The 14,193-nt window shown below is 46.7% G+C and overlaps 1 protein-coding gene across 2 annotated transcripts in view; it reads right to left on the bottom strand.

The window, feature by feature from the left end:
- Positions 1–13,969, bottom strand: part of LOC147450004 (uncharacterized) — an 87,132-nt gene extending 73,163 nt beyond the window's left edge. The window contains exon 1 of one of the 2 annotated variants that reach the window (XM_086522767.1): positions 13,659–13,969. In XM_086522767.1, the coding sequence (XP_086378893.1) occupies positions 13,659–13,748 (90 nt within the window). In that variant the 5' untranslated portion in view covers positions 13,749–13,969. Of the gene's footprint in view, positions 1–13,254 lie in introns of both variants that reach the window. The other variant, XM_086522766.1, reaches the window with a different exon arrangement.
- Positions 13,970–14,193: the final 224 nt, after the last annotated feature.

Here is a 14,193-nt window from a genome sequence, read left to right on the forward strand (position 1 = left end):
TTAGACGAGTATATCAAGTTTGATGTCGAGGTACTTGATCCAATCGATCTCCACAAGGCGGTAGCGATTGCTCTCGCACAGGAGATGAAGCACAATAAGGGAAAGCCTAAGGCGAACAAGACTTCTCAAGGAACCTCGCATTGACGGTTGTCTCTACTTCTTCTTTTGCCTTTGTGAATTTGATTTCTATCTATTTCAACTCCTCCTTGCGATTCTCTATTGTGGCAAGCCGGGCTTCGAAAGCTGAAAGCCTTTGTTTTAGCTCGTCATTCTCCTTGCGGAGGCTTTCAACTTCGGTTTGAAGGCGGGTGACGTTGTCTACCTTCAAAGGTGTTGCTACGACTCAAGCGAAATTGAGCTTATCTCGGGACGAGGCCCGGGTAGCCATGAATGCAAAGAGTGACCTGTTTAGGTCGGAGTAGCCTTAAAGGCAGACCTTCTTGTGAAATAGAAAATCACCTGCTTGCTTGAAACAGAGAACCCCTTGTTGTTTGAAACAGAGAACCACCTTCAGAAACACCTTCTTGCTTGAAACAAAGACTAGGGAACCCCTTCTTGCTTGAAACCTTAGGTCGGGTGAAGACCGACCTTCTTCTTGAGTTCTTGAGGTCGTAGGCACACACCCACTGAAAGGCCTCCTTGAGGGCGAAATCGGGACTCGCAGGCGGCCGAAACCAAAGCCCAGGGCCGTGTAGTCGAGCAGGGCCACGCAGAACCAGCGCAGGGCCAAAACCAGAGCCTAGAGCCAGGACCAGAGCCAAGGCATAGTCGAGCAGGGCCGAAACCAGAGCTTTTGAGTCGAGCAGGGCCGTAACAACTTTGAGTCCAGCAAGGCCGAAACAGTCTGTGCAGGGTTAAGCAGGAATTTCTGAGTCGAGTGGGAGCGAGCTATGACTTAACGCCCCCCCATAGGGCAACCCCTCGCCCAGGGGAGGCTTGGGGGGGGGAGGAAGAGAGAAACGCGGCTAGGGCTTCCCTACGAGCGCGCGCACGTGAGAGAGAGAGAGAGAGAGAGAGAGAGAGAGAGAGAGAGAGAGAGAGAGAGAGAGAGAGAGAGAGACGAACGAGGAGATAGGATCTCCCGGCCACACAGACCGCCTACAGATGCGCGTCGGACGAACCACCCGACCATAGCCACCATCTGGCAGCTCCCCCGTGTTGGGGCCAGCGTCCGAGGACGTAGGCGTGCACCTGTAAAACCGAGCGTCCCATACCACCCAGCCTCACCTCCTCGAGGTGACCTCGCGCACTCCTAGCCTCGCGGGCTAACCACACTGGCCGGGTTCACACTACGTCCGCCCGGACACTGGACGCCCATCCCGACGACATCTGGGCTAGATCCCCTCTCCTGTGAGCGGGACATAATATACTTCCCCCCTTAAGAACCATTGATGTCCTCATCAATGAAGTCGGGATATTGAGCCTTCAAAGCTCTAACAGGTTCCCAAGTAGCAAACCTTTCAGATTGACCCTTCCATTTAATTAAGTACTCGTCATAAGACTTTTGGCGAGAATGACGGGTACGATGATCTAAAACTGCATCTGGTGCTCGAGGAATATACTCAATTTGCATATCTTGCCATACATTTTCCTCGATAGGCACGACAACATCAGCTTCGCCCAATTTTACTTTAAGGCGGCTGACATGAAACACTGGATGTGCAGTAACATCCGAAGGAAGAGCCAGTTTATAGGCAACTTGGCCAATTTTCTTTGTGATCAAGAACGGACCACAATATCTAGTTGAAAGCTTATAATGCTTTCCTGTTCGCATAGTCTTGGAATCTTTGGGTATCTTCAGATAAACCCATTGTCCCACATCTAGAGTCCTTGGAGATCTCTTTTGATTAGCATAAGTAGTGACTCGATCACGAGCCGTTCTTATACTATCCTTAGCCAATTCGAGCATCTCTTGCATGTCATACAGGAAATCACGAGCTTGGCGGTCCTTGACTTTCTCTAAGCCAATAGCAATCGGGGATTAGGCTCAAATCCATACATTAGCATGAACGGGCTAAATCCAGTAGCAGAATGCTTGTTACTATTATAGGAAAACTCTAACTGTGGAAGATACCTTTCCCAATCCGATTGCCTGTGAGAGACATAAGCTCTCAACATGTCCTCTAACGTCTGATTCATCCTCTCAGTTTGTCCGTCGGACTCAGGATGGTCAGAAGACGACACACTCAACTTCGTCTGAAGGTGAGCAAAAACATCTCGCCAAAATCGGCCAGTGAACTTAGTATCTCGATCACTGACGATATCTTCTCGGAGACCATACAGCTTATAAAGCTGATCGACAAATAAAACCGCCAACTCATGGCTTTTTACTGTCGACTTCGTTGGTATAAACTTCGCCATTTTTGTGAGTCTATCGACCACAACCCAAATAGCGTCATTGCCCCGACTAGTATTTGGCAAACCAACGATAAAGTCCATGGAAATACTTTGCCACTTGGCATCTGGAATTTCCAATGGTGTAGCAGGCCAGCTTTCCTAAGGCGCTCTGTCTTATTGACCTGACACTGAGCGCATCTCTTCACATAGCTCTCTATGTAAGAGCGCATTCTTGGCCAATAGAAATATCGCTTGACCAAAGCCAAAGTTCTTTGGATGCCTGGGTGCCCAGCGCTAGGAACATCGTGGCATTCACACAAAATCCTTTGTCGAATCTCATCGATTTCCAACACGCAGACTTTACCATTTCTAAACAATAGTCCACCTCTAATGGAATATTGTCACTGTCTCGTCTCTCCAGCACGACTGACTTGGATCTCCGGACCACCCAAGCTTGTATGCGAGTCATGCCCCACTTTGACCTCGTTCCATATCTTGCCAAAATGGCCATCAGAACGACATAGCCCTCGGAGAGAGAGATAGAAATCCGTCGAGATTTCAGCCATAGACAAGGCATTGACCTCAGGAATCCCGCCGAGCGCATCGGCAACTCGATTGCTGGATCCTTTTCTATAACGGATCTCAAAGTCAAACTCTTGCATAAGCTCAACCCATCTGGCCTTCCGGCCCCTGAGATCACCCTGATCACAGATATAGCGCAAGGAATGATGATCTATCCATGCAACAAACTTAGAGCCATACAAGTAGTGCCGCCGTTTCCTCAGGGCGTGGACTACAGCATAAAGCTCCTTTTCATTCGTTGGATAACGCATTTCAGCTTCAGAAAGCTTCTTACTTTCAAACGCGACAGGACGTCCATCCTGGTATAATGCCGCACCAATAGCATAATCACTAGCATCCGTTTCAACCACAAACGGTTTGCTAGGATCCACAATGTGTAATATTGGCGCAGTAGTCACCAAGTGCTTTAGTGTCCGAAAGATCTCGTCGAGATGCTCATTCCAGACAACAGGGGGATTACCTTTACGACGAGGACCCGAAGTCTTCAGCCCTTTCACCCCTCCTTTTAAAAGTTGCGTAAGCGAACCAACAACTTTAGAGTAATCCTTGATAAACTTGCGAAAGAATCCAATAAAGCCTAAAAAGGACTTTACTTGGCACACATTCTTCAGAATGGGCCAATTTTACACTTTATCCAACTTTTCAGGGTCGACGCGAATTCCATCGCCAGTAATGATGTGACCCAAGTACAGAAGCTCTTTCTTAAAGAATTCACATTTAGAAGCCTTAGCGTAAAGCTTCTCAGTTCTCAGTATTTCGAGAACAGTACGTATATGCACTAGGTGCTCAGACAAACTTCGGCTGTAGATCAAGATATCATCGAGAAATACAACAACGAAGTTGCCTAAAAATGGTCTCCGCAGATCATTCATCATCTGCTGGAACGTAGCTGGAGCATTGGTCAAACCAAAAGGCAAGACCAAAAACTCGTAGTGACCATAACGCGTATGGAAGCCTGTCTTAGGAACATCTTCCAGTTTGATCCGTATTTGATGATAGCCTGATCGCAGGTCTATCTTCGTAAAATACAACGCTCCATGGAGCCGATCTATCAGATCGTCCATGCGCGGGAGCGGATACTTATTCTTGACAATGAGTTTATTCAACCCCTTGTAATCTACGCAAAAGCGCATAGTGTTATCCTTCTTTCAAGAAAGTAGCACTGGCGCTCCCCACGGTAAGGTGCTCTTCATTCTGTGCTCGGCTCACACGGTAAGGTGGCCGGTTCGGTGGTGTGCTTCCAGGTATCAGATCAATGGTATGATCCTCAGGCCCTCTAAAAACCAATCGGCATGAGTGTGGAAAAAAATCTCGGCGTTCTTTTGTTCAAGTCAAAACATCGTCGACCTTTATCCATCGTTCAGTTCTCTCCCAAAAGAATGAGTAAAGAAACTGAAGTTCATCAAGTACAATCTCGGAGGCCTTCATTTGTCAAAGTCGCTTTCTCGGCCACGACGTAGTTCTTGTGGTACCAAGGGATTCCGAGTAGAACGTCACTCGCGTGCCCTGAACACCCCTATCATTGCAAACGAAGTTTGCCAATGCTCAGTGTAATGGCAACATCTCGTCCGGGTGCCAATCGAACTACCTATGCCTGTGGCCTCAACCTGTCGAGCGTAATTCCAAATCGAGCAGCCAATTCCAAGTGAAAAGAAGTTTGACTTGGCTCCTTCAAAAGAGCTTCCTGATCCTTCACTTTGCCCTAAAAGCGGCAAAGTTTGTACTTTCATTCATTTGATTCGGTTCAGGTCCCACGCCATGTGGTACCAGTTCTGCTTTTTATCTGCCTTTTCTGCCACATCTCTCAGTTGCTTTAGACTTTCTGGCCTTTCTTCATCTTGTTCATTCGGTGCCTTGTTAGGGCACTTCGCGGAGATATGTCCATGTTCCCCGCATCCAAAGCACTTCCCCTCCCTGATGAAGCGAGCTCTCTCCTCGGGAGTAAGCTTGGGTCGTGCATCCTTGTTCTCTGGGTTGCTCTTTCTCTTTCTACTTTCATTCCCAGAAGTCTATTCAGCTCGTTGTGTCATGACCTCATCGGTGGGGTAGGTCAGACTGCCAGAGTGAATGGAAAAACCCGCTTCGCATGACTCATCAACTCCTAAATAGAAGCTGACTTTTGTTCCAAGTAGTGATCTCGGATCGCCCAAGGTGAACCGCTCAATCTGTTCTCTGAAAGAGATCTTCTTGATGAAGAGGCGGGTAGAAAAGAGCTCCAGAATCTCTCACAGTAAGCATCCACTGTATCTCTCTTGGTCATCTGAAGATGGTTCCAAGCAGCTCGTATATCGCGTTCATACTCTTGCGTCAGCCAAGAAGAAATAAAAAGCTTCTTAAATTTCAGCCATTTAACTGGCGCAATCTTGTTTAAAAGAAGCGTGGACCACCAAGTTCGAGCATTCCCCTTGAAGTAAGAGGCAGCTCGAAGTGCTCTGAGTAGCGTCGCCCCGCGAAAGCGATGTCAAACTGTTGTATAAAAGACAAAGCCTTCTTGTATCCTGAAAAATTGTAAAATTTGATCGACTGTCCACCTTCCTTAAACTCTCGGACTTTCGTTCTTTTATCTTCCAGAAAGTCATACTGGTTGGCTTTATAAAAATTCTTCTTGTTCGCATAAAATTTTCCGTCATCGGAGTCTGAACTGTCTGTAGACGAGTCCTCTGTAGAACTGTCACTCACTGGGCGAGATTTAGACTTCTTTGCCTTTTTCTTGCCCTTTCCGAAGCGTTGTTTCTTGCTTCGCTTTTTGCCTTTTCTGTCTTCTTCGCTCGAATCTGAAGAGCTAGAAGAATTGGGTACTTCTTCAAATCGAACACGCTTCTTCTGTTTCTTTGCTTTGTCAAATGTCGATTGACGACCCAAATACCCCGGGAAGTCAATGCCTTTCTTCTGCTTTTTGCCGTGCTTTTTGGCTTTCTTTTGGGCGTCAAAAAGCTAAGCAATCCGTGCATCAACCACCTCTGCTAATTCCTCCTCTCAATAATCGTGATCAGAAGGTTTCTTGAGAGCGGGTTTCGGGGGTGGTGTTGTGGTTTTTTGCCACTGTGCATGCACTTCCTGAAAAGAAGTCTCGCTCATATATTTTTCCAATTTCGGGTCCTTCGCAAAACTGAGCATCATCTTTGTTGCATCGCTAATCAATTGACGACGCTTCATCTCTCGTTGCTCCGCCTAAGTAGGCCGAGGCGGGCCATACTCTCTGTCGGAATCTTCGTTGTGATCCCTGCCCGCATCTCCAGATACAGAGGGAGTCGACTGATCCTTGCATGAAGCCATAGGTGCTGTGGAAAAAAAAATTGGGGATCGGATTTCCCGTAGAAGAGAAATCGGCCGTGCTCTGATACCACTGTAACAGACTTGGACACTCCAAGTCAAGAATCAATCACAACAGCACCAAATAACCACTTCAAAACAATTCACAGATCACACTAGATTTGCACTGGCCCGGTGGAGTTCCGTGCCTAGAGATATTGGCCCCAAAGACTGGCGTCCCTTTCGATATTTCTTTTCTGTATTAATCAATGTTCAAAGTACAAGAGAGCGGTTAGGGTTTCACTCTCAGACTCTACGTCCAGATGCTCTGCAGAGTGTGTGCCCAAACCGCTTATTTAAAGTTTACAAGGGTTGCCAAAAGCAGAGCCCCAAAAGCTTCAAATCAAAAGCTAACTCTTTTCTCTCACAAGCCCTCTTGGGGGCTTTAATAATAATAAAGCAATGTAGCTCTCTCTCTCTTTCATGCTCAAATTTGCGTCGCAAAAAGCAGGCTTTTCTTTTCCGTAATTTCTACCGCAAATCCCAGAATATCCGTACTGCTACCACAGCTAGCAGTTAGGGTTAGAATTTCCAAAATTAGGGTTTCTGCAGATTAGGGTTTTTGGCAAAAATTAGGGTTTGCAGGTTTTAGGGTTTCTGCAGAGTAGCCACGTCATCACTTTGTGATAGTAATCCAAGTTGCTTCCCTCTATCATACTTGGTCTTTTGGCATACCACACATTTTGAAACATACGCTTGTATGTCCACTTTCATGGTAGGCCAATAGAAATATGTTTCTACTCCTCGGAGAGTAGGTTGAATGCCTCTATGCCCCGCATAGGGAGGAGCATGGGATTCATACATGACTTTCTCACGAAGGGAGTGGGTAACACATAGCCTATTGTTGTGGAGAAGATAACCACCCTCGCTCGCTGCCCCCCTACCCCCGCTCGCTACTGCTCTGCACCCGCCCCTGCCCCTGCCCCTGCCCCTGAGGATAGTTTCACGGGGAGAGCCATCATTTTCTAATCTGAGACACATCAAGCATCTGGGCAATCCATGCCACAGGTGAGCGGATATAGATGGGAGACAGCTTGCAGACAGGAGACCAGATCGGAGCATCGATGACGGGGCTCGAGGGGAGTGGCAGTTCTATTCAGGAAGGAGTTGCAGCCACTGATATATATCGCACGCAAGGATGAACATGCTAGATACATGTGGGTGAGGCTCAAGGCAGAGACGGACAGACACCTCTACATTGCTATTTGTTACTTTCCTCCGAGTACGTTAGTATATGCATCACCTAGAGGACAATCTCCCTTTGCTATTTTGGACAATGACATATGGGAGTTTTCCAAGGATGGTGACATTATCATACTAGGGGATTTCAATACCAGGACTGCCCACCACCAGACAATATTTTATGATACTTCCGAGGAGATGCTTAGGGAGTTGGACGTCACAGAGATGGGCCTATCCAGACTATCACAAGATGAGGAATACACTGAATATGGCAGATACTGATAGATATGAAAACCGCACATAGATTGGCCATTCACATCTATCAAGTATCTACCATATTCAGTGTATTCCTCATCTTGTGATAGTTTGGATAGGCCCATCTCTGTGAATGGCCTACAAAGATTTTCGACAGCTGGGGGTTTTACTTGCTTTCCACACCGACATGGTGCCAGCACAGTAAATTATGTTATGGCTCAGCCAAGTCTCATTCCATTCTTTCAGGACTTCATGGTGGGCACTAGGCCAGTTGGAGTAGCAATTGATCATGATCTCTTGTCTTTCACTCTGACCTTTCAGTTCAGCACAGCTCCTTTAGGAGAGGTCCCCACACACACTCGGTATACCTTCATGAGGGAGACGAATTCTGTGTATATGGATGAGATATACAGGCAGCTATGCACCCGGGAACCGGGACGGCCACTAGATGAACTCGCTCAAATACTGACAGAGACGCTCCACGATGCAGCTACAGGCATACCCCCACAGCCAGCCCACACGGAGACGAAGTGCTCATGGATATTACCACACATAGACAGTCACGGATTATCTTTCGCCGCCTCGTGCGACGAAAGAAAAGGGCTTATCTATCTTAGCTAGAGTGGGATCTATGTAAGCTATTTATAAGTCAGGACTCAGGCGAAGCATGGAGGCTATCCATGAGCATTCACCACCGCCAACGGTCACCTTCACTGAGACATGGGGGGATCAGGTCAACCACCTTTACCGGACCCACTAGAGGCATGCCCGGAGACATGTTCTTTCTTTACTACCGAGAGGGTAAGGAAAGTCATTGACAGGATGAAGACAAGGAGAGCACATGATCATGATGGTCTGGTAGCAGAGCGCTTCATCCATGCCAAAGATATTTGCAGAGCTCCTGGCTATGATGTTTAATCGAGCCATGTATGAAGGCTTCCCGGAGACTTGGAGTATGTCTACGATTGTGCCTATTTTCAAGTCGGGAGATCCATTGATTCACGGGAATTATCGGACCATCATGGTTGGTCAAACATTAGCTAGGCTATATGCATCCATTCTTGAGCAAGAGCTGAGTAGATGGGCAGAGCGAGAGGGCATAAGAGCACCAGGGCAAGTAGGTTTTAGGAGAGGTTTCTCCACCCTTGACCAGATTTTGACACTCAGAGCTATTATTGAGGAGGGTAGACACCATGGCAAGAGGATCTATTGTAGCTTTGTGGATTTCCGCAAAGCTTTTGACACAGTGCCAAGAGCCAGACTTATACGCAGACTACAGGAGATGGGTGTGCCTACAGAGCTGATATGGGGTATTCTGGCTCTATACAGGACAATGATGGGGCGGGTACGCACCATGAGAGAATGTCTGACATGGTCCACTCAACTATTGAAGTAAAGCAGGGATATCCCCTATCCCTGACTCTTTTCGGGATGTATGTGGATGAGTTTTCGGACTACGTAGAGCGTCAGGGTGAGGGGGCTCAGCTAGCAGGGACATGGATTCCGCTGTTACTATATGCTGTTGACATTGTGCTGATGCCCGACTCTCTAGAGGGGATGCAGCGTCATTTGGATGCTCTGCATACATTTGCTCGTCACAGTGGATTGTCGGTCAATCTGGGAAAAACCAAGGTTATGGTGTTCAACATCACACCACAGTGGGTCAGGAGGTCGGCACCCTCGTTTACGTATGGCCAAGAGATTGTGGAGACACAAATGCATATACTTATCTTGGGGTAGTCTTCGATGGACCGGTGTTTTCACTAAGGAGAGCATCAGAGACTAGACTGACGAGAGCATATGCAGCTTTGGGAGGATTGGAGAGGATGTGTTCACAGGTTCAGTTTCAAGAACCGCGATCAAAGCTCTGGCTTTTTGACACTCTAGTGACTCCAGCTTTGCTCTATGTAGACCAACATGGGAGATCTGACAACACAGATGGATGGAGATGTATGGAGCTAAGGCCTCAGTGCCACATGAGATTATCCGAGCCAAGCTAGCCGCCCCCCCCCCCCCCCTCGTGGTGGAGGCATTGACTAGATCAGTATCCTTTATGCACGGCCTATGGGATCTCCCCAAGAACAGATACACTCGGCTTGCCCTGGAGTCATCTCGACAACTAGCTCTACAAGGAGATACAGCGTGTTGGTATGGACAGATGACATCATGGTTTCAGTCGCATGGTCTCAACATAGATAGATTACCTCCGTTTCAATACTCTCTGGATGCACCCTCCCTATCTCTCACACGTACAGAGATCACCAGAATCACACGCCAGGATTTGATTCAACTAGATACCAGGAACACATGGATACAGCCGACACAAGAGTTGGGCACGAAGATGGCCTTCTACAGAGAGCATCTTCTTCAACTCACGAAGAATGGCTTTGTGACTAGGCCTGCATATATGGATACACACTTATCTCATGGGATAAGATGCGCTATTGGGCAGATACGCACATCCTCACATTAGCTCCATATCGAGACTGGCCGATTTCGAGGGGTGTCAGGCAGGGGCCAGTATATGTCACCTATGTAACCTAGAGCCAGAGGCAGAGCTGCACTACACATGTCACTGCCCGGCATACTATGAGATACGCGGCCGCTTCCACTGCCTGTTCAGAGAAGGTTTCGGACCTTTTTCTAGAGTCATGAGATACAAGGATCAAAGATGTCTAGGCTTGTTCTTGCTAGAGCTACGCAGACTTAGGGAAAGCTTGCTGAGGACATCAGGGGAAAGACAATCTCAGAGACGAATCACAGATTTCTTTACACCAGCCAGTGGAGAGCCAATGGAGCAGTTATTACAGCAAATCTCAGAGCCTACTCATACTAGAGGTACGTTGCTTGACCAAGCCACTAAGCTTGGAAAATCTAGACGCCCAAGACCTCGGGGGGTCTCCCACTACCGATGAAGGCTGCAACAGAAGATACAGATTACCCTAGCCTGACATGCAAGACGCCCAACCAGAGTATTGACCATGGAGCAGGTCAATGAGATCCGACAGCGACCAATGAGAGATTTCATATGAACCCACAAACCCACCCCTCCCATCCTTTCTCCTTAGTGTTTTAGTGTTTAGTGTTATTTCTTTGTAACTTTGTAATTTCCGTACCCAGACATGGTATCAGATTCACCAATTGTAACTTTTCGGTCTCATAGGTCATTTTGACCTCTTGACGACGTTAATATAACATTTCTCTCTCTCTCTCGCACACGCACACACATTCAAAGCATAGCATCACAGGTTACAACCCACAAGCATTGTCCCTCCCTTTCGCTCTTTTCAAAACACACATATATATTCGCACCCCTCTACGTACACATTTTGGGGTCTCCTCTAGGCTCTTTCCATCTACACCTCTCTCTCTCTCTCTCTCTCTCTCTCACACACACACACACACACACACACACACACACCTGTCGGACAGCAGCCCCATCTCCACCTCTGCCCACACTACCATTGACTCCACCATCGCTGGCTTCGTCGAAGAGACAAAGAACACTGCAGCAATGCAAACCAATATGCTCACAGAAATATTACACCGCAATGCACACAGAGAGTATTTGCATGAGAGGTGCACCCTCGAGGGCCACACAGATGTCCAAGCCTTTAAACCAAGAGTACCTATTGTTACCCATTCTGATCTGAAGACTTACTTCGATAGAATTGCTGAGGGCGGTAGCTCTACAATTCTAACAACAGACCCCATTGAAACCCTGTCTTCGAGGTAACTACTCAGCTTTTTGTTGTGCATTTGTGTGTAGCAAGCAAGAACTTCCTTGGTTTTATGTGCATTTATTAAGTCTTAATTCAATGCATTCCCTCCTTTCAACTCTGGGACCACTTATGATGGTCAGAAAAAAGTACCTTGTTCTCTACAAAGAGATTCTAGAAGCCTTTGGCCACCTTGGCAAGATCGCCGCAGCATACAGATGCTGATAAGTTTATGCTTATTATGGGTCTTGCATTGCTAACCAATAATTTGCAAGTTTTTAGCATGAGCTTACTATAGGCTTTATGGAGGAGCCAAGGCAGCAATCGACTAGACACCCAGAAACCTAAGAGAGAAAGAGGAAAAGAGAGTTGTCAGCAAAAATGATAGCTTTCACCTCCATCTTGGCCCTTGGGTAAAGTGTTATCACTATCACGAGTTCCTTGCTACATAGCGCTGCCGCGTAAGCACATGCACACAGGCAGGCTGCAGAAGCTGCATAAAGCCAGAGGAGGAGCCATTGGCTGCAGGCAACCCAAGCAAATGCGTGTGATGGAAATAGGCGACGAGATAACAACTGGTAGATACTCAGCCCACCGAAACCATCTCCTCAAAAATTATGTCACCCATGTAACGTCTTGTGCAACTAACCAGAAATGGCTACACTAGAGGAAATCTGTAAGGAGAACTAAAATTGGATACAAAAGGGTCAATCAATAAGCCTTCAACAACTAAACCAAAATTTTGTTTCACTGTCTGAAGAAGATTGTATGCATATACAATTAGAGGTGTATACAAAAGACATGTAATATCACATTTAATTGAAATAACAGGAGCACTGATTAATTGAAAATGATCATGATCATATTCGAAATAGCTAACTAATTATACAACAGATAGTTATGAACTGCCAAAAAAAAATGTAGTACCTACAAAAGAAAATTTAACCCCCCCGTTTTGCATGAAGTGATAATAATGGAGATGCTTATTAATGAAAATAAAAGCACTTATAAGCTAGTTTCTGGGCTTCCTGTCAATTAAATAACCTCTTTCAAATGCATAAGAACCACCATATGTGCTATCTCTAACTTTCTTCTTGGCGTTCATTAAACAAAAGACATGTCAAAAAAATCTTTCAAACTTTAAGACCTCCCCCCAATGGGCAGGCCAAATAGTGTTAGGAAAAATAAGACAAAAGGAAGCCACAACAACACAGCTACAACAGTTCTTTAAGACTCAGACAACTAAGACCTAACCTATATATGGCAAAAAGGAAGACTCGAGCTACTAAGACCTCTGTTCAAAAAGTGTCCACAAATGCGAGGCCTTCCGCATCAACTCCAAAGGTAAAGCGGAACACATCCAGCATCCTACCCCTGGTTGCACCCATCATTTTGCATACTATAGTTGCGTATTCCTCTAGAGGCTCCGTCGCCTCATGTGCTGCTCTCGACCCTGCCGCCTGCTGCATGTTCCTACCATACTTGGTGGATGGTAAGCCAGTAGTGAGACCTGCCTAAATGAGCAATGTTACACACATGGGATCTTCAACAAATTCAGTCCAGTCTTCTGGTACATCTATACTGTGATTGCTCAGAATAGGTTTACATTTTTGTCCCTGCATAGATCAAGTAGCTTTCTCATCATTATCAACTCCATACTTGAAAGAGTGTTAATTTTTTCTTGCTATGCAGTTATCATATGCATCAGCTGCGTGTTTTCCTCCTGAAGGGCAAATAGTATGCCTTGAAGGTCAGATATTTTTCTATTCTGGTCACTGACCTACGCCCTAAGACTCGTGTTATCAACTAAGACATTAGCGATTATCTGCTAGAGAATGGCGACCTGTAGCGAGTTCTGGCAACCTACCTTTAGCTTCGTATTTCTTCCTCCACCAAGAAGATCTGTGCCCTTAATGCTGCTATCTCTTCTGATGTCTCCACAGTGACCTCTTGCGCCTTGGATGCAAACGAATGAAGATCTTTCACGCCTTCCTTAAGCAGTTGGGACGTTAAATCACGCTCCACCTTTGCTCTGCCCAGCAATCCTGCAGCATCGGAGCTCGCCTCCACCATAAAATACTTGCTCACCCATTCCTCGATCGGAAATGGTAAGCCATCATCCTTCATCAGAGGCCCGATGGGACAGGCAACCAGATGTTTCTTGGGAAGGCCCAATTCACGAGCTGCTTGGTGTATCCCATGTTTCATCGCTTCATCAATGGAACGAGCTACAGTGATGAACAACTCGCGAAGAACACTTAAACCGCGTACCTGGACGGCGAGAGGCAAATCCTCCTCAGGTTGAACCTCTGTGCTTCTTCCATCGCCGACCTTGCCCTTGCCCTTGCGTTGAGGAGGCATTTTGCTGCGGGACAGAAGAGAAGAGATGGCGAGGTAGAAGGAGAGGGAGAGGCGGACGGAGGAAGGAAGGAAACCTATTTACTTGGTGAACCCAAGGCTCTTTTTCAAGTAGAAGCCACCACGTGGCATCTATACTGCCACCACTCGTCCCAACCTGCTTCAACCGACGGGTGAACCCTGCAGCTCCGGGAGCACAGTGACGCACAGAGAGAGAAAGAGAGGCTATACTCGTTATATTTAAATTTTGGGAAAATTACCAAAATACCCCTCTAATTTGAAGAAATTCCCAATATACCCCTCATATTTTTTAAATGTCTAAATTACCCCTCCCGTAATGTCTCGCACTGTAGCGCTCCTTCAAACTAAGCAGCGCACACTTTTATGAACACAAGTGCCATAAAATGGACTGGTGGGCGTCAAATGGCATCAAATTGTGTAATAATGC

This window comes from Adiantum capillus-veneris, chromosome 10 (assembly GCF_014529385.1).
Source record: "Adiantum capillus-veneris isolate H3 chromosome 10, ASM1452938v2, whole genome shotgun sequence".
Lineage (NCBI taxonomy): Eukaryota > Viridiplantae > Streptophyta > Polypodiopsida > Polypodiales > Pteridaceae > Adiantum > Adiantum capillus-veneris.